The sequence below is a fragment of the Odontesthes bonariensis genome, chromosome 8, assembly GCF_027942865.1.
Source record: "Odontesthes bonariensis isolate fOdoBon6 chromosome 8, fOdoBon6.hap1, whole genome shotgun sequence".
In the NCBI taxonomy this organism is placed as follows: Eukaryota; Metazoa; Chordata; class Actinopteri; order Atheriniformes; family Atherinopsidae; genus Odontesthes; species Odontesthes bonariensis.
Genome location: NC_134513.1, coordinates 12147482 through 12172038, shown reverse-complemented (window position 1 = coordinate 12172038; position 24557 = coordinate 12147482). Strand labels below are relative to the sequence as shown.

General features: G+C 40.0%; 1 protein-coding gene across 5 annotated transcripts in view; it reads right to left on the bottom strand.

Moving 5' to 3' along the window:
* Nucleotides 1-448: 448 nt before the first annotated feature.
* Nucleotides 449-24557, bottom strand: part of atp2b1a (ATPase plasma membrane Ca2+ transporting 1a) — a 37753-nt gene continuing 13644 nt past the window's right edge. For 2 of the 5 annotated variants that reach the window (XM_075471733.1, XM_075471732.1), the window contains exons 3-22: nucleotides 18872-19069; nucleotides 18305-18562; nucleotides 18010-18135; nucleotides 15513-15674; nucleotides 15192-15230; nucleotides 13282-13437; nucleotides 12870-13084; nucleotides 12378-12620; nucleotides 12026-12267; nucleotides 11229-11466; nucleotides 10134-10313; nucleotides 9935-10022; nucleotides 9692-9798; nucleotides 9120-9311; nucleotides 8637-8850; nucleotides 8318-8529; nucleotides 8083-8190; nucleotides 6758-6946; nucleotides 6102-6191; nucleotides 449-3571 (exon numbers count right to left, since the gene is read on the bottom strand). In XM_075471733.1, the coding sequence (XP_075327848.1) occupies nucleotides 3185-3571; nucleotides 6102-6191; nucleotides 6758-6946; nucleotides 8083-8190; nucleotides 8318-8529; nucleotides 8637-8850; nucleotides 9120-9311; nucleotides 9692-9798; nucleotides 9935-10022; nucleotides 10134-10313; nucleotides 11229-11466; nucleotides 12026-12267; nucleotides 12378-12620; nucleotides 12870-13084; nucleotides 13282-13437; nucleotides 15192-15230; nucleotides 15513-15674; nucleotides 18010-18135; nucleotides 18305-18562; nucleotides 18872-19069 (3644 nt within the window). In that variant the 3' untranslated portion in view covers nucleotides 449-3184. Of the gene's footprint in view, nucleotides 3572-6006; nucleotides 6192-6757; nucleotides 6947-8082; nucleotides 8191-8317; nucleotides 8530-8636; nucleotides 8851-9119; nucleotides 9312-9691; nucleotides 9799-9934; nucleotides 10023-10133; nucleotides 10314-11228; nucleotides 11467-12025; nucleotides 12268-12377; nucleotides 12621-12869; nucleotides 13085-13281; nucleotides 13438-15191; nucleotides 15231-15512; nucleotides 15675-18009; nucleotides 18136-18304; nucleotides 18563-18871; nucleotides 19070-24557 lie in introns of all 5 variants that reach the window. The other 3 variants (XM_075471735.1, XM_075471736.1, XM_075471734.1) reach the window with 3 other exon arrangements.

Genomic DNA, 24557 nt, shown 5'->3' with positions numbered 1-24557 from the left:
CCCCACAGACATGAGATCTTAACCTGCACTAACCTGCGAGATGTGTTTTGTGTGGTATAGTGAGCGGGCTCTTTTCTACCCCCATTTTCCTCTAAACATTGCCAACATCACCATGCTTTGTTCATAATGGAACAAAAATGTGCATTTCATTTCAACCCCCCCCCCCCCTCCCCTTTACAAATTGCTATTGTTCCATCATAACACCTCATGAGCTTTTCCTTTGCTTCAGAAAAAACAATAAATAGTTTCAGACATTTGGGGCAAACACTAGCAGGAAACATTTAAGGCCAATTTACCATCTTTGTTCTTAAGCTACAAAACTTACTTAACTTTTAAAAGTGCCCCACCCCAAGATCAAAACTCCCCGCATGAGTTTTGCTCGGCTCCACCCCCCGACCTAAAATGAAAAGGACACTGTGTGGTGAATGAAAAACACGGCCCTGCAAAGTAGGCTAAATACATTTTTTATTTTTAAAAACCATACACATTACTCGACAAGTTTCAAATGTAAATCCAATCACGATATCCATTTAAAATGCTCAAGATAAACAGACACGAAGTACTTTTTTTTTTAATTATTTCCAAATGTTAAAAGATTAAAAAAAAAAGAAAGAAAAAAAAATATCCATAAAACAGATGGAAAAAACATTCGTTCCCGTTACAGGAAGAAGCTACAGAACAAACTCCTCACATGGATTCCTCTCGCATTTGAATTTTTCATCACTTCGTAGGCAATCCTAGCTGCTATGTTTTCGCCTGTAACAAAACAAAAAAACAAAAAAACAAAAAAAGGAAAAGGAGAAAAAAAAAAGAAAAAAAAAAAAAAAAAAAAAAGAGCTATTTCCTTAGAGAAAGTTGTGACTGGACGTTCCCGCTTCCACCCCCCCGTCCACGGCCTTTCAGGTGAAGCCAGCCACACAGATGCAGGAAGAACCCCGTGTGGTTGGCGAGCACCGTCCCAAAATTTAATCAAGTGTGCTAATATTCAAACTAAAACAGGCCTGTTCTTTCACATCATTTGCACCCTGAGATGAATATTCCAGAACAAAACACATTTTAGTGGCCAAAAACCCCCGCCCCGGAAAAACTGCTTTAGCACGATGAACGGCATCATCGGCGTTGTCATAAAAATACAAAGGTAGATTTTTCCCATTACGATTTGTATCAAAATTCGTTTTCTCCCAAGGAACCCTAAGAAATAAAGTACCCTGTGCAGATAGATACCAGTGTATGCCTAGTCTTTATTCTTGAAAAATGCACAATTCTGTCCAATTCTGTAGCGTTTCCAGTACATCAGGTTTCAAAAATATTTTACAAACAAAACCAAATTCAGAAACATTTATTATTAGTGAAAGGAGTCTTATGAACAGGCTTGAAAAGAAAGATAAAAGCCCCTCCCCCACCCCCGTTTTTTTTTTTAAAAATTCCAACAAACCAGTCTGATTCCATTTCTCCCTACAGCACGAGCTTAAAAAGGATGAAATGTGAAAGCGATTCACTTGCTTTCTGTCCAAGACGATGTTTTTCTGCTACCTACATACACAAAGTCTGAAGAAGGTTGTTCTTTTTTTTCATAAAGATTCCTTTTAAATTAAATACTTTTTTCTCTACGCCTGAGTAAACAAATGTCAGTATTGTACATTGGCGGGGGGGATTAATGGTTTGCTGAGGAGGACAAAAAATAATAAACATTTTAGAAATGATACCAGGGTCCGTATTTATCAAGCATCCAAAGGAAAGAAATCAGCACTGACTCACCCAAAACGTTAGGAATTAGCTTATTTGGTCCTGCTTGTAGCTGTAGAAGTAAGTGCTGTTCATCTGTAAGGAGGTTCCTGAAGGTGGTGAAATGGTCTAAATCACTGTCGTAGCCAAGGCACATTCATGTTTTGTCCGTATGAACGTCTCACGAGAAATAAATAGATGCAGTGGCCGAACAGCTCGTGATGCAGAGACAGTCTGAACTCGAAGGATCGCTTTAACGCGGATCTTTTCCACTTCACGGTTCCACAAATCTAAAAAGAGAACCTCTGCTCGCTGAAAGGTCTGAGGTCAGAGTTTGTTTTCTTCCAGCCCGATTCTGGGTGAGATGCTTGCGAAATACGGGCGCCCCTGATATTTTCTAAACTCCCTTTTAATAATCGGTACGTTGAACACGTGGAAATTCTCAAACACAATGTAAATGGATGAACAGAGAACCCAGAACTCAAGAAGGTTTTTGTGCACATGAAAATTGTCAAAGAAATGGAAGAAGTAAATATTTATATAACAATGTTAGTGGACAGAGGCCCTTTATCGTCTTTCCCACCCTGTCTCCTGTGAAAACGTCCTGTCCCGTGGACCTCTTTTCTATACAAGCCTTAGTGTTTATCGGTTTGGCTAGAAGGTTCTATATTTATCTACAAATATATAACAAATAAAACTTGCAGGCAAAAATAGTTAAGTTTCAATAGAAACACCCTTTTTTCCTGAAAATACAGCAGTATCTGAAATAATCCTCTCATTCATTTTCTATTGTCCCAGTTTTCTGCATTAAACATCAGGAAGCTCTTTTGCCTACAAACAGAAAAACAAAAGTATCTACAAACTTTGTAAACAGACCTGCTTTTTTTTTTCCAAAAAAAAACATAAATAACCCAAAATATTAACAGCCGATGGAGCAGAAACAAGTTTTGAATGAGCGAGGGCCAAAGAGATAAATATACAACACCATTCAGATAAAAGAGAAGCTAAAGGTTCTTTCATATTCTTACAGACGATCTTCAAGCCAGGAGGAGGACCTCCTCTTCTCAATTGAAATAATAGCAATAATAATAATAGAATAATAAAAACAGGTCACTTTCAATCTGAGTTTATAATCACCCCTTGTTACCGAGAAAAACAAATGTTACCAAGGAGGGAGGGGTGTATATAGGAGTCCTTGTGTTGCAGCAAGGTATTAATAAGAACTAAAAAAAAAAAAAAAAAAAAAAAAAACAGAAAAAAGGACCAAGAATCCACACCAAGCCATACATTCCTCTGAATGCTTGCTGTTCTTTTAGTCCAGCCCAAGCCAAGCTCACACTCCACTCCACTCTCCATCGAGGCCTCCGTCTCTCATCTCCAAGTGTTCGTCCCTTTCGTCTGAGTTGAGCTCCTTGGTGGCAAGTAGAAAAGAAGTGCTGACGTGTGGAGCGGGGTCAGATCAAAGGGAGGTCTCCAGGCTGTGTAGTGGGCTCCCTGGGGCAGAGGGGGTTCCTGATTTGGAGCCCTCTGGGAGGAGGTGGTTGCTGCTTTCCACAGCATTATTGTTCTGATTTGGGGAGGGAGAGACCGGAGTAGTGGGGGCGACTGTGGTGGCGGGCGAGGGTGAGGGCGGCGTGGGTGTGGTGTTGCGGGGGCTGGAGGAATTGCGCTTGGTGGGAGCGTCGTCCTCTGCATCGGTGTCGTCTATGAGGGGAATATGAGGCTCGGAGTCCTCTATCCGAAACTCAGGGTGATTCATAAAGTTGTGGATTGATGACCGCGACTCTGGCTTCTCCAGCCCCTCATAGAGGGAGATGGAGCTGCGGAATGCATTCACCACCCGGATCTGGAGGGAGGGAGAAGGGACAGGGGAGCGGGAGAGGCACAGTGTTAGTCACTTTGGGCACTGACACACATTTCATCTACACACCATCGTCACAGATTAAAAACTGAAGACGCAGGTTTTATTTGGTCAATAACAGGCGAGTTTTAGGGGCTTCAGAACCAAAGATATGTGAGGTGGGAGATTCTCAGAGACACGTGCACGTCAGCAGTTATGTCTATTAAATTTACAACTTGTAAAACAAGTCAACTGATGCTTAGTTGTTCTCACTCATGTGGATTATGTTAGTGACAAAACCAGCTTTAGTTTCACTGAAATGTATTACCAGGAGCCGCTAAACTTCTGTCCCTGCGTTAGCAGCTACACGATTGTCACATGCCAGTTTTCCATTGCATGGTTGGTCCGACTGTGTATTTGATTAGAGCCTAATCAATGGGGTAAAATAAACATACTAAAAGGTGCACACGTAGACTCACAAAGCAGTATTGTGATATTAAAAAGGTTTCAAGTTGCAATAATGGGTGACAGACTAGATTGTAAACAGATTATTAATGTTTCTGAGAAAACTGACCCCCGACTCTGTGCTAACGGAAAACTAGTACTACCCGATGGTGATGTAAGGATTTCAGGAATCGGTAAACATCACACCGAGGGTACAATCAGCAACAAACTTAATGCAGTGTGTGTTTTGATACTTGCTAGAGGCCTGTGCTCGATTAATCAAAATGCAAATGGTGACCAAGGAGGGAGGACTGCTGTTCTTTATACAAGAACACATCCGGAAAGAAAGGGAACCTAATCTGGCCAGCGGTTTCCTGTTATTGGACATGCTTAGTAAAGAGTGAAGAGGAAGACAGGAAGAGAGAAAAAGGAAGACAGGTGCTGAAGGTAGAAAAAGTAGCCGACAAGAGAGAAAGACAAAAGAAAGGAAGGGGTGGTCAGTTACGGCTCATGTGTGTGGAGTAAAAACAAAGAAAAGCTGCGGCAGCCAAGCATGTCTACAAGCTGGGATACAAATCCAAAACGCCACAAAGAGAAACTCACAAACGAGACCAGAGACTTTGAACCCATGCAGAGCGCGGTGCTACCTTGTGTTCAATGGTAGTAAACCTTTGAGTATAGCCCATGACACATTTCACAGAATCTAAAGAAGAATATGTGGCATGTCAGTGGTATTCATTGCTTTGCTTTTTTTTTTTTGGACAATTTAGGCAACACACCGCCATGTGAATACATTCTGCCAACAACCAAGAGAGTAAGACACATCAAAGAACACCTGAAAGGAAAAGCTCAATCTGAAAGAGTCACACCTAAAACAGAAATCTAAGTATCACTGAATGAGGTTTTTAAACACACTGCAGAAAAACAATGTGTCTGCTGTTAATGTAAAGACAAATTTACACATTAAAGTACACAATCATTTAGTCCACGAAGCCGTTTTTTTTTCTTTTTCTTTTTTAAAGACAATTAAGATCCTCTGATGGTGAGATGATCTGTCTGGTAAGGTCTGAAAGAGAAACAGAGTCAATGTCAGTAAGCACAGAGTCCTTATGTGGGCACAGTGAGGAGGAAGGCCTGTGGAAATGCCACCGTCAAATGATCCGGATCCGCTTTCAACACTGAATGGCTTCAAGTAAAAAAAGGCTGTGCGACTTTTCTCAAGTATTTGCATCCAAACACACCAACAAGCTGTGTCCTGGCAACTGCAGCTTATTATTACCGCTGGGTGCAACTGGAGCTTCCTCCAAGGAAACCACACACTCGGTTTCACAGCAAATTGCCACAGAGGGCCACAGTTGGAAAGAAAGGGGTCATTATCTTTCCGCTGGCTGACAAGCTATCCACTGACACTTGGATCGATTTCCTCACACAGAGCCATGTCATGGGTAACCTCTATTGTTTTTAGACCGTGATCATGGGCATATACTCAAAACATTTACCCGGCTAGGGACTAGAGAGCTGCGGCGACATAGACCCATGAGTGCTACGGAGGCACAGAGCAGACTGCAGACAAACCTGGTGAAGGTCAATCCAGAATATAATTTCTTTATCAAATACAACAAGACACATTACCTACCCCCTCCCTCTCTCCCCCAAGATAACAGTAAAAAGTTTCAATTTTGAGACCAAAGCAGTAGCAGAACAGAAAACATGATGACACAGAGAAAACACCTTGACGGTAGAAGCGACCAGGTTAACAGGGTACATACATATATATATATAGATATATATTCATACACAGCAGTGTTATCGAAGCAGTATGGAAGATGTGGTTTTGGTATCTTGTTGAGGAAAACGAGGGGAACATTAGAAGAAGCATGACAGAGTAATAGTTGAACGTTAGGTGAGAATAAGAGTGGAGAAGAAAGATGTTAGAAGAAGGAAGGAAAAAAAAAAAGGAAAAAGAAAAGTCTCATGCACTAAAGGAGAACACGCACTCACACCCCACAGTGGCAGAAGCGGTGTTGGCGGCAGTGGCAGAAGTGGTAGTAGTAGAAAAGGCTACATGTGTAGGGCTAGAAACATTGGTTACATCGTGCTGTTGTTGGCTGGAGTTGGAGGCCTGCCGCCTTAGAGCCCCCTGAAAGGAAGTTCCACTCTGGAACGCACTCACTACATCCATCTGCAAAGAATCAGACAGCGTGACAGGAGAAAGCCCAGAGGAAATAAAAACAACACAGCCAGAGGACAGAGAAAAGAGAGATAAATAAAGAAAAGGCACCAGTAACCATAGGAGAAAAAAAATGTAACTTCGAAATTGGATTTAGGCATAGTTAAAAGAGAGAGAAGACAATGATTGGGTTTAAAGGCACTGGTTGCAGGGAGCTCTGACTCCACAATCTGACCTCCTTCCATACTTCCAGCTACAGCCGCGACAGTACTCTAACAGTCAGCTGCTCTAACGTGCTCTCCATCCAATCCAATTTGCTTGCTTCTCATCAGTACCTCTTTACCCTAGTTGGTTTTAAAGGAGATAGATTCAGACTGAGTCATAAATAGGCATAAGAACCTGCTTTAGCTCAGAAGCAGAACAAAAAAAAGAGCCATTCTTTAAGAATATAGAGAGATAGAACAAAACAGATTTTTAAGCTGGAGGAGCAAAAGAGAGTTAAAGGGTTTATGGCTTTTGATTCCCTTTGTGTTGGGTGTTGTGGTGAGTGGCACGCAGGGGATTCTGGGGAATTTTACCTGAGTTTGGATGCGATTGAGGCCTCGGAACCAGAGGATCTGGCCCCGGCGGAGCTCACGCTCAGCATGGTCAATCTCATCCATGTCATCCAGCTCTTCTAATTCTTCATCGGGGATCTCCTCTTTCTGGGTGCCGTGGCCTGCTGTCTTCAAGAATTTTAAGCGGCTTGTGGGTATCGAGGAGATCACCTGGAAGACATCAGCACGTGCATGAGACTTATGATAAAGGTTAGTGTCATTTTGAGTGACATTTCATTAAAATAAATATGAAATAGAAATTACTTTAAGAGCTCAAAACTTCCCATTTATTTTTTTAAATGATAAATTATTGACTTTGCCCTTTCCGACTTTGCCCGTAAAAGTAGAAGACTAAGAAAAAAAGTAGATTTGAAGTTGCAGCAAGCGCAAGCTTGTGCATAATGAAAGTGAAACCAACCAATCTGTGTTGATTAATGAATCATTTAAATAAAAGCATAATGTTCCATGGAGTGGAACATCTTGGAGTGGCTGTCTGAAAACCTTTACATCTGATCGTCCATTTTACAATTATAGAAAGTTCTCGTTTATTAGAGAAGTCCATCTCAAGATTTATTTTCACAAAAGCTCTTCACATGTCAAATCAAATAAGCTTCCCAGCTGATATCCAAGTACTGTTGACACAACATGCTAAAATCAGAACAGATCCCATATTTACTGACGGCTATGTGACCTTAGTTTAGCACCGTACGGGTTCAGTAGGACTTTGACTGCTTGTCTGCTTTTGATCCACTGTTCATTTTAAGGACTAAAAAGGCCATACGCTTGGGTTCACAACCAATGATCTTGGTCATTTTTACACTGTAGTCAGTTTGACAAATGTGAGCTTACTGAACTCGCACACACCCAGTGCTGCCCTATTCACTTGGGCTCCATCAAGCAATGCCGATAAGAGTCAGTTCTTTTGAACTTTTCAGCGCGGCTAATAATATGAGCATTGATCTGGAGCATAAATGTGGACAACAAGAGCAGGAGATTTAAAAGTCTTCATCCAAAAAAAAACAACACCGATGATGAAGCCTTCAGTCTCGAACTAAAACTAGCAACTAGCACAATTAGTTGATTTGATAACAAATTTTTTATTTTTTTTAAATTTCAAGAATACTTCAAAATGAGTTTATCATAAGATTTTATCAAAACTGAGACCCTGTAAAAATCAACTTCACAGCAGTAGAACATACTGCCCTATTACAGCTCCTCTTTGCCTCAGTTAAATCCAACACAGGGGGGCAGTGTGATACCACATTTTCATGTATTGCTGACCGGTGAACACAGCTGTTTTGCCATACCTGTCCCCATAGAAGAGAGCCAAAGCCTAAGAAAGTGCACCACAGCCAGTGGTCAATGGACAGAGCCACACAGCTGAATGGTTTCCCTCCGAACTGCACTATTACAATCTAGAAGGGGAACAAGTGACGAAGAAGCATTCAGAGCGTAACTTTACACTTAACATTTGCAGTTACAGGTCTTGGGTTAGATGATTAGTATGAGTCATCAGCATCTGCACCTGGAAAATAAAATTACCTGGATAATGAAGGTACCAAAGACTATACTACAGAAGATAAGGTTGTTGAATATGCCTTCGAAGACATTCCTTTCACCGTGGATCTTGCGGGCATTGACTTCGTTGAAAAGCTGCATCAGTACAAAGGTGTTGAAGACAATGGTGTAGTGTTCAGAGGGTGGGGCATGAAGGGGTGCATCCCTGCCATTGTCAATGTCAAATATATTCTCTCCTGCGGAATAAATCAGACAGAATTTGACTTTAATTTTTACATTTGACGGAAATAAACACTAATGCAGTATAATTAAGAGCCAGTTCTTCACAAGGGAAACTTCCTACCGGCAAAGAGCAGTGTAAAAATGATGATTAGTTGGTACACGCCCTGACCCAGAATATTCTTCATCATGGTGCGTGAAATAAGAGGTTTGTTACGGCCATATGGCTTTCTTAGCAGCAGGGATTCTGTAGGAGGCTCTGTAGCCAGAGCTAATGAAGCAAATGTGTCCATGATAAGGTTGACCCACAACATCTGCACTGCTTTCAGTGGAGAGTCCTGGTGGAAGAGAGCGAGGTACAAAATGAGGTTATAAATCTCTCAACATCTCAAACATCAGGGAAATTCACCGTATCCAGAAAAGAAATTTAAAATGACATGAAACAGACTGAATGTGGGCAAATACCGATGGCTGCTACACAACTGCGAGCATGATTAAGTTATGAAGGTGTGAGGAGATGAATGGTGAAAAATACTAAATATTTAAGACGTGCAACGTCTTGCTGCTTACAAATGAGAGTTTCAGAGAGAATATGTTGGGGGCTAACCTGTGTGATGCAGGCCCCCGTAAATGCTACAATGACAGCCACCACATTTACAGTTAGCTGAAACTGGAGAAACTTAGAGATGCTATCGTAGACGTTTCGTCCCCACATGACTGCTTTGACGATGCTGGAGAAGTTGTCGTCAGTCAGAATGATGTCCGATGCCTCCTTGGCGACATCTGTCCCAGCAATACCCTAAAGACAAAAGAAGATGATCAAGGATCTGTCTGCTTCTGATAAAACTTAACATTTCCATGTTTCGATATGATCTTTATTTTCCAGAAACAGCTCCTGTGACCCGGTCATATATTGGGTCATTAAAACCATAAACAGGAGCTTTTTTATCTTTATAATTAGATTCAATATAAACACAAGAAACTTGTGCTAAATAAATAAATAAATAAATAAATAAAATAAAATAAAGGACCAGACTCAGTGAATAATTCCCCACACTCCCTATTATATAGATCAGTTGGTCAGCAGTGCTGACCAACATATCATTGGGGTCATCAGGTGGGAACTAAGAGTCTAAAATTAGACTCTTAGTTCAATAAAAGAAGGTAAACAAAACTCACCATGGCGAAGCCAACATCAGCTTTCTTTAAAGCTGGACCATCATTTGTACCATCTCCCGTCACAGCGACTACTTGTCTCTGTTCCATTACTGTACTATCAATAATGCCTGAAATAGAAAAAATTAATATTCAAAGAGAGGCCTCTATAGTGTAAAAAACAACATTCTAAAAAAGTAAACAGGTAAGTCCATTATTATTTTTTTCTTCTTCAAATTTCTAGTCATTATTTTAGAACAAAATTACCTTTTACTAAGGTGTGTTTGTCTGTGGGGGAAGAGCGAGCCAGTACTCGTAGTTTGGGCCAGATCTTGTCGATACGTTCTTGTTCAATCTAAAAAAAAAAAAAAAAAAAAGTAAAAAAAAAACGAAACAAAACAGTGACAGAATCCCAACTGTATACCTATGAAGAATCTCTGAGGTAGAGTACTTTGCCTTGGCCCACCTCTCCTTTTTCATTTCGTATCCTGCGATTGAACTCTTTTCCTTCGATGCAGATGAAGTCATCTCCCGGCAGTAAGATGCCACACTTGGTGGCAATGGCTCGAGCTGTGTTGATATTGTCCCCAGTCACCATCCGCACTGTGATGCCAGCACGCTGGCATTTCTTGATGGCGTCGGGAACCTCGAGGAAACACAAAGGAGGAGAAAAATACATCATCTTTGCATTTCACTCCAAAGAATTAGAGCCCAATAAAAGCGTTTGTAAAGAGGAATCAAAAGATTCACTGTTTAGTAAAGTAGTAATTTTACAACTCTCACTGCAGTGACATTGATCCTTCAAAACCGAATGTATTTTTAACTGCGAGCAAGTTCAGACTCCAGCACAGCTGAGTAAATAAATGACAGTTGAGCAAACCAATCACCAAGTTCTCTATCACACATTAATCTTCTTGTCTATCTGAGGGACTACTTCCTCTTGAGCCTCAAAATGACTACTCCAGTACTGGCAAGAAGTCATGGCAAGCATTTAAAACTGGCTGACAACGCATCACTCAATCTCCATGCTTTACTTAGAAAGCCTGCGACCGGTGGAGGAAGTCCCATTAAGCTGGCAGCATGCCCTTTCAGAAGTGCTTGTCAGATGGTCAAATAACTTAGGATAGCCGTTCTGCCACCTTTCTGAGGCTAGATTCGGGGTGGAGGGGGGAAGGGGCACGTGGCACCATTTTTCTAGCTTCTGAAACTGACAATTTGACATTCACACCTACATCTTCCAGTGACTGGCCCGATGTGTGGAGGTGAGAAAGAATTGATGGTTCCTTCTTGACTTTTTTTTCACAAGACAAAATTATTTCTGTCCCTTTTCTTCTCTACAACTGACTGCAATTTCATAAATATCTTCAAGGACAAGTCGTTTGAAAACATGCACCGTTCTCCCGGTATTTTTAAGATATCAGCTGCACCCTCGTTGGTGAAACAGATATTCATGCTTTTAGTACACGCACAAGCAAATCAACACTATGGGGCGAGCAACATATCTGGTGTATGACATCAACCTCCGTACTTGTTTACTTTTTGCCCATGTGCAACCACTTACCTCCGGTCTCACAGGGTCCTCAATGCCAACCACGCAGAGGCAGGTCAGTCCAGAGAGGATATCATTTTCATTGTCCCAGTCAGGTTCACCCTCAGAGGCTGGAAAATCTCTGTATGCGAGGCAAATAGTTCTCAGGCCCTCTGACGCCATGGGTTCAATAACCTTCTTGACCATGTCATCTCTGTCCCGCGGGCGGAACACCTTTGCGTCGCCATTTGCAGTCAGGATTTTATAACACCTGGTAGGAGTAAAGAGCATATACTCAAATAAAAATGTATAGAATAAGTAAGACGAAAGGGAGGGAGAAGTGTAGGAGGGCAAAATTTTAGAAGATGAAAGCAATTAGGAGTGAAAGAGTTGAGACACGGATGAAGAGGGAGATAAGTACAGACTCAAAATGTAAAAAAGTAATTTAGATTAGATAAAGGGGTGAGGGAGGGGGAGAAGACAAAGCATTTGAATGGTGTGCTGCTGTAGTAAGAAGTCACACTAAGCCCTCTGTGGGTTAAAAAGAAGCCTGCTTGGTTAAGAGGCTTACAGAGCTGTTACCGGCTCATTTTCTCAGAGCCTGTTTTTAAGTCGCAACGTAAGGGGCTTGGGTGGGACGCACTTGAACTTCTTAGCTGCTTAAGCCATTACACATATCATTCACTGTAAAGTCTGGCCAGCAGGAACAAAGGGGAAAACAACCTTCGAATGAATTGAAATATTTGTGGATACAAAACTGATGCAAGTTAATGGTCAACCATAAAATATAAATGAGTTAAATACGCACATAGGATGTAAACAGTTCTTACTTTTTTAAGAGAATTTCTGAAGCTCCTTTGCTGAACATACGATAGCTGCCATCAGCCATCTTCAACACGGTGCTCATTGATTTGCGAACCGAGTTGAAGGTATAGACTTTGTACAGTTTCTCTTCAGGGATCTCATTGCGGATAGCTTGGTAGTCACGTTTCAAGTCAGAAGAAAAGCCAAGCAAGGCACATTCGGTCTTGTTTCCCACCTGTCGTGGCAGACCCCCTTCTTTTTCCGGAGGCTGATAGGGAAAAACAAAAAACATATCGCAAGAAGACGGTAAGGTAAGTTTCTAAAAGCCACTTTGTGTTCAGTGTATTTTACAAACTGACTGCTCTTTGACATGCCTACCATGATCTTAGTAGTGTAGGCGCAGTTAACTGCAATGCCAAGAATCAGTATGTCTAAAATGGAGGAGGGGATATTTTCAGGTTCAGGGACCCTCTTGTGGTGGTTATCAGCTAAGAAGGCCTGCACCACAGTCATGCGGTTCATGGTGAGAGTGCCCGTCTTGTCAGAGCAAATGGCCGTAGCATTGCCCATGGTCTCGCAGGCATCCAAGTGGCGAACAAGGTTGTTATCTTTCATCATTTTCTGTAGAAAGATAAATTATTTAAAATCAATTTACAATTCTGAAACTTAAGATATTTTCTAAAATAATTTAAAGTAGTAGGACAAGGCCGTTTGGAGGGAAACAACTTCAGAACAACAAACGGGATCATAGCATGGCTTAAGGGTATCAGTTAGTCATGTCTTAACAGCCTGACCTGCTCGGTTTAATGGGCTAAAATGTAAGCTGGTCAGCTTTGACACAAGTCATTTGGCAGAATTAGCAGACTTTACCTTAACAGAGTATGCCAGGGAGATTGTTACAGCAAGTGGCAGGCCTTCGGGAACAGCAACCACAAGAACAGTGACGCCAATGATGAAGAATTTCACAAAGAACTGAATGTAAATGGGCGTGCAGTCCTTGATCCACGGTAGATTCTGGATCCAAAAGGTATCTACTACAAACAACACCACCAGGATAATGACAGTGATGGCTGACATAACCAGTCCTGAGGTAAATGAGAGAAGAGACACAAGAAGGGTGACGTTCAATCACATGTATCATTAAGTAGATCCCATTTATATGCTCACTGTATAACCAAGGCATTTAGCAAGCAAATGTGAAGATACAAGAGTACGGGCACATAAAATGAGTGTTTGACGGCATTCGACTCTGCCAGGAGTTGAGTGATTTTGTCTGACTCACCTGCTTTTCCAATTTGTACCGCTAGTTTGGTCAGCTTGCCTTGAAGAACAGACTTCTCTTTCTTCTCTTTCCTTTGGTTCTTCTTTTCTTCTGCATCAGCTCCCTCATCACTGTTCAGAGGCTGCATTTCCATCGCAGCACCATCCTGTGCTTTAGCTGCATCAAAGCAGACGAGGCAAAGTTGTTTGGTGAAATAGAAGAATATACCACATTTCATTAAAGTGATTGATGCCAAGAAAACTGGACATGTTTACAAAGCAACATCATATTCAAAGCTTTTCAGACAAGGAATCAAAGATTAATGGAAAAAAAGATTACGTTAAGAGGGACAAACAAAAAGAAGTTTGGATTGAACATTTTTTGCTACACATCACAGAAAACTGCTGAAGATCACTTTGACAAAACTGCTGTTTGGTGGCAATAATTTGTGTATTATCCCACAACAAATTATATTTTAGGCAAGCTGTGTTAATGATAAAAAGAGAAGATGGCAAATCACTCAAAATGTTTGCATGCTTTGTTCTTCTTCCCTTATAACCGACAGAAACCTGGGATTTGTCATTGTAATTATGTTGGCTGTGATCTGAGAGCACGGTAATTAGCCGAGAGATTTGAATAATTTCCATACACCTACTACACCTACCTAGAGATTTAAAGAACAGGTTAAGTAGGTAGAAACCAAGAGATATGTCTGAGGAGTTATTTCCTCCTTTGACAGTAACCACAGCAGTTGTTGCTGCTGCTTTAATTCTTATAAATTTATTTCATCCTGTTCCTCAATATCCCTCAAGAACCCAAGAACTCCCTTGGCTGTTGAAGTTAAGAGAATCCAAAATCCTAAATTAAAGAGATAATTTTGGAACACAAAGCTTCGAATGGCAAGAAAATGAAGGATGAGTGTTGGTCAGTGACCCGTCAGGGGTGGGACAAAATTATTATTATTTATTTATTTTTTTTTTTAAATCAATAGCTATGCTTTGTAGTAACAAAAAAGGAGAAAAAAAAGGGACAACTGACATATTTTATGATCATGCTATATTTGTGCAACTAACAAAGTATTTTAAAAGCATAATAAGCCAACGTCTACATTGGTGGTGGCTCTTTATTGTACTATTTTATGAAAAGTAGCTGTGAATGTATGCGAGAGGAACAGTGAACTACTGCAGCTGCTGTCTACTGTGGCTTGCTCTCTACTTACATGGTCAGTGTAATCTCAGTCTAAAGGATTACTGTTGATTCCTGGCAGGCAGAGGGAATCTGTGCATGAGGGATCAGCGCCAGGGTTGTGGTCACAGACCCAAGTACCAATGATCATTCAGTCCCAGCGGGACTACAAGTCCAGCAAGCTGGCTGAATTACGACTAAACAGCCTCATTACCATCAGTGAAACTGCACCAGAGCAACTCTTACAGTTTGACTGTAAATAGTTTAGTATGGGGCATCAATAGAAATCCAATTGTTGGGGCCTAAGGGAAAGTCAGATCAAAAGATGGGTGGGAAAGCAGATGTTCTGGCCCCAGAATTGTTGCATGGCTTTAATCTCCTCATCACTAATCGCTATAACTGGATTCAGTGGCACCTGCTGCTCAAAGCACAATGTGCCAGAGTAGGATGAGAAAAAAGGAGAGAGAGAGAGACACAGAAGGGAGGGCCAGACAGTACAGTGGAGAGCCAAGAACACCTCGTACTAAATATATGCTGACATGGGGTCTTGCAAAAATATGGAACTCCTCATTACTTACAAAAAAAACCCCCACTGCAGCCAATTAATTGTGGTTCTAACCTACACTCCGCACTGGTCAACTGGGAGGGAAACATTGACAAAGCTCAAGCCTTCTACTTAAATGTAGGCACAAAGATATAAGGTCATTTTATTTGGCTGCAATTCTCCAAGTACGCATCAAACTTACCTTTCTTACGATTTTCCACAGATCCTTCCTGCTTCTTGTCTGTGGAAAAAAAGAAAGCGACATCATGCAATCAGTAAAAACTGATTAAACATAGTCAAACCAGTGTTTCTCATGTGCATAGAACTCTGATTAAACTCCACTCCCAAGGCAAAAACCATTTCCAAGTTTCAACAAAAGATTATTTTCCTTTAAACTGGGAGTAAAAAAGGCAAATCTGAAATCATGACCACCTATGAGCATGTCTGCATGCTGGGTTTATAGCTCTAATCTTAAAAAAAAGAAAACAAATAGCAAGGCCAAACGGTTATGGAGCAGACTAACTTTTTCTTTGTTTCTTCTTCTCTTCTTTCTCCCTTTTCTTTTCCTCGTCATCCTCGTCGTCATCTTCGCCTCTCCCGAGTAAAGTGAAGATAATTCCAGTTTGAGAGTTGACACCCACCGCAGTGACCACCATTTTCCCTGAGCCTTCCATTACATGGGTGCCTTTGAACAGAGGTGGAAAACAAAATATCCTCTAAATAAATGACATGGAGTGTGTCACAATGTTTCCAACAAGAGATCGTGTATTTGTTTATAGACAGTTTTATCCCTTATTTGACACAATCCTCAAAGTAATGCACTTGAAAGTAATGAGAAAAAAAACGTCACCGATGCAAATACCCTCAAAACCTTTAATCAACAGTCTTTAATCAAAGACCTACTGTAAGACTTGGTGAATTAATGCATTTCTGATGGGCTACAACACAGGAGCAGCTCTGGCTCTCCATTCCACTCTGCCTTTTCTTTATGAATTAACACGATTGTCCAAACAACAAAAGAGTACAGCAAGCTAAACTCACGGTGAAAGGAGTGAGATGCTAAAAAGAAAGAAGTGGAAAGCATTTCCAAATCATATAGTGCCTGTGTTAATTAGACAATAGTTTTCTTAATTTCATGATATTAAGAAAACAGCTGAATCGAAAAGCAGTTATACATGTAAACACACAAATACACGTACACACAAGACTCGTGACTCCTGAATGTGGGCCAATGAAATAAATAAAATAAAAAATTCTTATTCTTTTGTCAGGGGGAAAGAGTACGGCGATAAAGACAATGCAATTAGGCAGCACAAGCCCTTTGGTGAAAGGCTTTCTGCACACGGAATGGACCCAACACGGAATACTAAAAACTATTACCGCTTCACATCAAGGAAATATTGGATGGCTGATAACCAATTTCACTGACCAGCAGGATAAGAACCCCAATTCACTTTCACATTATCAGAATATAAGTCACATACTGCACAGCAACAGGAGCTGCAGCTGTAATAGCATGATTGATCCAAACATGAGACGTCAGCGAGTGGTTTTAGTTGTTCTTATTATTTTATAGTAAATACCAAAATGATCTGAAATAATTTCATCCAGGATATCTCAGAAGAAGACATGGGATGTTATTATTATCATCATCATAATTATCATTATTATTCACAATGGCATTTTACATTGATGGATGGCACTGTTTTTAAATCACAAGAATCTATATTGGTAAGACTCGTCCCACTGGCCAGTGTGTCCGTACAACTGAACCAAATCTAAGGATGTAACAAAGATTTTTTTTAATATGACAAGTTGTCCGATTCTTTAAAAAAATAAATTAAAATAAATAAAATGATTTTTTTTTGTTGGCAATGTGTTATTATTCAATCTGAATTAATCTTAATTTTTTAAATAATCAAGCTCAGTTAGTTTTCTAGATGTCAGTCAAATGTTATAGTTAATTCCTTAAACTTATTCAGTTTTTGCAAATTTCACGCAAAAGTCTCAGACATCGGCTGCCCTTCAAAAGCTTCTTTACTATCTCGCAATACATGGCGATGTAATTTATACAATGCAAATGACATTGCACAAGTTCTGATTTCACACATATGCCACATTCAAATCCCTCAGTGTAAATCAGAGAAAACAAACTGTACTACAGATAAATGCATTTTATTTTGTTAACTCTTTGACTTATTGTGTGCGTGTTGGTCATCGCATAAAAATATGCCAGGGTGTATACAGGTATAAACAAGTTAAATTTAAGACTTTTTAAGACCTTTTAATACCACTTCTAAATGAAATTTAAGACCAAATGTATGATGGAAATACCAAGTAAACACACTGACAGTATCGTAAAATGACAAATGACGGTTGAGTTTAAGAACATCGACTAAATGTGTGTCATAAGAAAAGATCACAAAAATGTCATCACTGTCCTAAATTAAATTTATTACAATATTTTCAGAACATTTAAGTCCCATGAAAATGCTTATAAAATCAAGTAAATATATATTAAAAAAATAAATAAATACTGTTCCTTTAGAGCAAAAAGAAAAATACACAAATATTTAAGACCCATGCAATCTGAATTTAAGACAATTTAATACTTTTTAAGGTCTTATTTTCAGGAAAATTGATTTACGACTTTTTAAGACTTTTTAAGGACCCGCGGCCACCCTGATATGCATTCTTGTTATTGTCAGGTCCTATAACATTACCACATCCTCACTTTCCATTGTTGATGGCTTTCCGATGGCATCTTTGTCAACTTTTTCAACATGACAACAAATTCATATGCTGTACATGTGCAGGGCTCAGGCGGATTTATCGATTTATATCTTTTTTAAATGAAAGTGGTGGGACATTCCACAGCTTTAGGGGGATCCAAAGAGCAATACATTTCCAGACGAAAATGTGATCAAAACGTTATTTCGTTATCACAAACTTTGTCTTCTTTTAATGACAATAGAAAAACATCTGAAAACAAATAATATATATCTGAGACTTAACATTACCTGATAACAGCATTGGATCTTTCTGTTGTGTTTTCTTAACATGGTCCGACTCCCCTGTGAGTGAGCTCTCATCTATCTTCAGATCATTGCCTTGGATGAGAACTCCGTCAGCAGGTAAGAGGTCACCTGAAAGACGCAAAACAGGCCTTCAATTTTGAGGAGAAACATTGTTATAATAAACTGTGCTGTTATTTTTTCAAATTAACCATAGATTACACAATCTAACCTGACAGATTTTTTTTCCTTCAAAGAAACATTTTTATGACATTGATTTCAGAAACAATTTCCCCCTTACCGTATTTGATTTGTGCAATGTCGCCGACCACAATCTCAGCCACAGGAATTTGGATAACTTGTCCTCCACGAACAACAGTGAATTTCTGTTCCTGCTCAATGCGGTTCTGGAGGCCCCTAAACTGCTTCTCTTTACTCCAGTCATTGAATGCCGTCACCAGCACCACGCAGATAACTGACAGAAGAATGGCGGCACCCTCAATCCAGCCTGCCTCTGACTCATGTTCATCCTCCGCACCACCAGCAGCTTTTCCACAGTCTGCAGAGGGACAGGGGTAAATCTTTCCTTACAGAAGGTTCACTAATAAATGTCCCAAATGTTAGCTAACTCACCACATAATCCCAACGTAAACACTAGGTTTGATTTCCTAATACACTATTTTAAGAAAGCAGATTATCAGAGTTTGATAAAGGAGCCAATTATAAGCATCTGATGAACGTTTTTGAAAGCTTAAAAAAAATGAACGAGATCCAAACTGCTCAAGAAATTAGTATGAAATATGCCTTTATCCATTAATGGTGTCGAGATTCAACAGAAGAATTGTTATGATAAAAAGTTGTGGCTTACGTTCTCTTTCGGCATCTGGTGGTCTATAAAAGGAAAGGCCTAGTGAAACTATGGCTGCCACTTCTAGGATAATCAGTGTGACATCCTGTAGCGCCTCCCACACTAATTGTAAGAAGGTTTTGGGCTTTTTGGGCGGTATTAAATTTTCCCCAAACTCCGTTTTCCGCTTCTCGATGTCAGCAGGCTGTCCACTTAGACCTGAAGGGAAAGAAGAGAAAGCAAAAACATTTTTTGGTTTGGTTGGCATCTAATCGGGGAACAAACATCAAATATTCATTCTAAAAAAAAAACAACAAAGATTGCCTTAATTGTGTGCCACATAATTTGATCACAGATGGATGAGTTACTGTAAGCATTTAGTTCACAGGAAGCAAGCTTGTCTCTGGAAAGTAAGAGGCAGCGAACTGTGCTCTCAGCACTGGGCCTCAGCATCATTTCCAAAAGGAATCAGCATTTCTGACAGGACACTGTGGAGGAGACAATGCTGGGCAACAATGACATGCTTTCAGTGGGCACGTCAAACATTTTCACCTCTTTCAGTCAAGCCAAAGAATGTGAGCGCAGAGGTCAGATCTAATCCCACTAACACCTTTTTTCCCCTCAATACAATGACCAACTAACGAAAGGTTGAATCAGATTTAGACACATGAGTGCCTATACGCATTGCTGTGCGGTAAGAGTGCCATCTCTGACAGATTACACGTCTGGTTGGCCCGAGACCCATTCATCCATGTGCACAGGGTGCATTTTGTAGCAAACCATTCAAAGGCCTCCACATTCAAGGCACAGTGATATATTCAAAAGAGCCTTCGCACATTTGATGATACATGACAGTTTTTCAGTCCTATTCATGCCGACTGTGAGTGGGTGACTGCAGACTGGATGGTAGATCTGTGTGTGTGCAAGTGTGGAAAAGAGGAGGGAGTTGAAATGGGATCCCGAAAGGAGTGACTGAAACTGCTACCGACAGGCATTTGGGGTGGGTTTGGGTCCAGTTTGATTGTTGCAAAAGACCGACTAACAGAGTAGAGATACTGACAGGTCAAAGGATGCTGCACATGCTCCAGCCGTGTCTTAAGAAAGAAAATAAACAGAGAGAAAGGAGGGGACGAGACAGACAAGAGATACTTTGAAAATCACGATACCACATTTGTTTTAAGAATCTGTCAAATACACTGTTGTTCTTGGATAAGACATTAGAGCTTACTCAAAAGCACTAACAGCATAAAGATCTTTCAAACAAAAGCTATGTAGCTAAAGCTTCTGTCTCCAGCAAAAGCAACTTTCTGATATGCCAGAGACAGCTCAGGACTATTATTTAAATTTCTTATGAATGATAATATGAAGGCAAACTAGACTAAATTTACAAAGAGCCTTTACTGTGTTACGTGTTGTGCGCAAACCACAAAAATGGAAATTTTACTGGGCACCAAAAGTAATAATACCTGCTTGCAAACATACACCAAGGCTGAGCAAAAAGCTCTTTGTTCCAGATCCTAAGAAACATTAAAAGTTAATCTCCTCAAAGTTGAGACATACCCAACTTCTGATACAGTCTCCATGCAAATCCCTCCAAATCATCTTGAACTAGGCTACCTTGATAAGAAACAAACAAACCAGACCGAGATCATAACCTCCTTCACTTAGATTCTTAAATGCAAGGTCAGCTGGCTGAGTGCTCTGTGACCCTGAGAGATTTCACCCTACATGATTTCAGCTACTTCAGCCAAATAAAATGATCATTGTATATGTAGTTAATTTGCATTATGCAGGTTTACAGTTAATTCAAACAAATGACAACAGTGGGTTTGCACTTCAGTCCCCAATGAGAGATTTTAGTCCATTCCTAAAACATAAAGTAACCATTTTACCCATTAAGACCAGATGCAACATGTGTGCATCTCTGTCAGACCTGGAGTGGAATGCTTTCGCCTCCGTTTGAAACTTTTAAATTTCCCTGCTCATTCTAATCTTGTCAATAAAACTAATTTGCAGAAAATAATCCTGTAACATCAGTTACATGTTTAATTTGGCATTACAACGTAATACCAACATACTTCTCTAAAAGAGGTAATAGTGATGACTCACCAGCACAGCAAATTAAAGAGAGAAAAAAAAAAAAAGAAAACTGCAGCATAGCTGCCTATTAGTGCTTCCTGGCTGTCTTTCACCGTCTCCTTTAATTCCGTTAGCTTCTAATGAAAACATGCTGACAGCTAATACCCCATTCAATTTTACACCACATTTTCCCTTTGTATTAAAGCAATAAATACAAGTGACAGAGGACAATCAAGGTGTCATCTCTCCATTTGATACACAAACAGAAAATAGGTTGGCCTTGGCCTTTGGATCATTATTTCACTCTCAAACCAAGTAGCGAATAATTAACCATTTAATTTAGATGCTTGTCCCCAGCTGACCCATCAGTGTCATTTTAGTCCACAGAGAGGGGTCAAGGTAAACCAGCACTATGGGTCAATCGTAACTAAGTGACACAGCCCCCACATTGCTGGGCGTAAATAGTCCCAGAACACTGCACATTACACAAAACATGCTTCACCAGACAAATCCCCCAAAAAACTAATTTCCACAATAATAATGTACAATTTGCACTCCTACAAAAAAAAAAAAAAAAAAAAAAAAAAGGCTCATACAAAATGCAGAAAAGGAGAACTCTACACTGTTGTCTTGCATGTGGGTAAGCTTAAAGGGGAACTCCGGGGCATTTGAAGCGTGTTTCCATTGCTAGAGGTTGTCAAATACTGCTAGTAGGACACAGAGAGATGCGTATCTGCGCTCCCTGTGTGAAGATCGCTCTGTCCGCACACCCTGTCATGCGAGGCTAATACGTGGTGGCTAAGGGGCAAGCGCTAACCCTTCCACGTAAAACAACAACTTGCACACTGCAGAAACGTCACACCACTTTATAACCCATCCGACAATAAAGTCACAACCCTTACCATCAAAACCATATGCATGGTTCTCACATTACTGGCATGGGGACGTTACAAAACAACTTTATAAACAGCATGTCACTCACCGGCTGGTTGTAGGCTCGCGCATGTGAAAGCCCAAAAGAGTCGATGAAGAATAATCCCATATACAAAACAATTATCTTCTCTAGAAAAACTGCGTTCAAGTATTTAAAACATTACAACAATACATGCCCAGTAATATTGTTGTAATGTTTTAAATACTTGAACGCAGTTTTTCTAGAGAATATAATTGTTTTGTATATGGGATTATTCTTCATCGACTCTTTTGGGCTTTCACATGCGCGAGCCTACAACCAGCCGGTGAGTGACATGCTGTTTATAAAGTTGTTTTGTAACGTCCCCATGCCAGTAATGTGAGAACCATGCATATGGTTTTGATGGTAAGGGTTGTGACTTTATTGTCGGATGGGTTATAAAGTGGTGTGACGTTTCTGCTGTGTGCAAGTTGTTGTTTTACGTGGAAGGGTTAGCGCTTGCCCCTTAGCCACCACGTATTAGCCTCGTATGACATGCTGTGCGGACAGAGCGATCTTCACACAGGGAGCGCAGATACGCATCTCTCTGTGTCCTACTAGCAGTATTTGACAACCTCTAGCAATGGAAACACGCTTCAAATGCCCCGGAGTTCCCCTTTAATGAATGCATTTCATTGGATCTCAACAAGACGAAATGTAAGACGGGTATCACTGCAGTCCATTTCTCCTCCACACATGACCTGTCTGAATGACAAGCGTGTCAAGTGTTTTTCCCATAAATGTTTAAGATGTAAAAACAATATACAAACCAAGTACAATTTTAGAGCATTTTGAGAAGATGGAGAACTGGATTTGAGAAATGAGCCCATTAATCATGTTTGTGTGTCTTCCGTATTTTGGAAGAGCTTCCCCTGCGGCCTCTGTAACACATTCAATTATAAACAAATTATATGAATAAAGGGAGAGCAATTGCTTACACTCCTAAAAGGTAAAGTGTTATTCTAGGTATACAAATATATTGCTCCCATCTGAGACATTAGGATAACTTAATAACGGGATCCATCATTGCTGCTCAAGTTACAGGATTACCCTTATCATGATAACACCAGATTATTAGGTCAAAGATAAGAGTAACTAATGGAGAGCAAATTGTGAATAGGGAAAACGTGAAATATATAAGAGAGAATGAGTGAATCTTAAGCCCATAACTGCATTTTAAGTTTACTTTTCTTATGATTTCATAAATTTGCTCACAATGGAATACAAAAATAAGTTAATCTGTCAAAAGCTCCAATAATTGCTGTACCTCTATAAAGATTTTTCAATGGGTATTTGATGTGAAAATGTGACGTGCTTGAAAGTAAGTATCACCAACCAGCTCAGGAATTCTGAGGAAGACCATCGAGTAAGATGATACTTCATCTGGGTATACTGGAGCAAAGACTTAAAATGGTACGGCGTCGATAAAGATTTAATATCCACAATGTTCTAGAGAAACTAATCAATTATAGATTACTCAAATTGCCAAATTGCCAAAGACACACAAACAAAGTTTTAACCATTATCAAATTCACAGATTAAGGTTAAAAAAAAATAAATAAATAAAAATCTCAAAAACCATCAAAAGGTTCAAACCACAACTTTGCTGTCCAACTGTGATAATTCAATATAAGTAAACAAGAAACCAATTGTGCTCTCAAAGCAGTTTTCAAGCCAGAGATTTTTGCGAGTGGATCAACATACTTCTGCTTTCCCTCTGAACAACCACCAGAAGCAGGTTCTTGCCAAAATGATATATCCATTCACAGATTTCAGAAAAGAATTTCTGACAAGCTGTACCAGCACCCTGAATCACAATGGCATAAACTATCAATTAACACACCTTTAAATGAGGGGCTGAGGTGGTGGCTGGAGCGACAGATACAAGGAATCCACTATTATGACATGCTGTCCCATAGCAGAGGGTGCATGCAAGAGAGCATGAGTGTAAAAGGAAGAAAACCCTTATTCCAACTAGATTTGAATCACACTTTTATGGCACCATTTTGACCTCATCTAGGTTCTAAAAAGGGCTTTACGTGCGTTTCTCATTCACAAAGACATCTCGACTCCCCAGTGTACAAGGGATCAAAATGTCTACGGTCCAGTTGGAAGATGACCACTTCCAGATGAGCCAGGGCCTCACCATTTAACAACACTACCTAATATGTGACCAAAATTTCTTTTAAGATGATGTAACAATGGTCATAACTGCTAAGGTCAGGCTTGGGAAAGGCAAAACAATTTACAGTGATTCCACATGTTGAATAGCACTCCATATGACAAATAAACTTATTTCAAATTCAAAACATGCAAGTTCTCCCATTGAAATTATATTGATAGTTAGATATCCAAAAATACAACAAGAGGACAAAAGAGAAATGCTAAAAGAGGCCAAACTGAAACTTAGTTGGTACAAAAAGAAAAATAGAAAACTTAAAATAATCATCCCAATTTTCATATTTAAGTGCATTAATACCCCTCCTGCTTTTACGTGAGATCTCTCCATCACTGTAACTGATTTAATGGACTACATTTGTCAAACAGATGCATGAATAAGATTGTGGCAGTACTCAATGATACAATTTAAAAAGGAGTGAGAAAAACCTTTTCAAACACAAAGCTTTGGTTTGCTAATTATCAAAATTAATCTGAGTCGCAGTGAATTGGCATTTA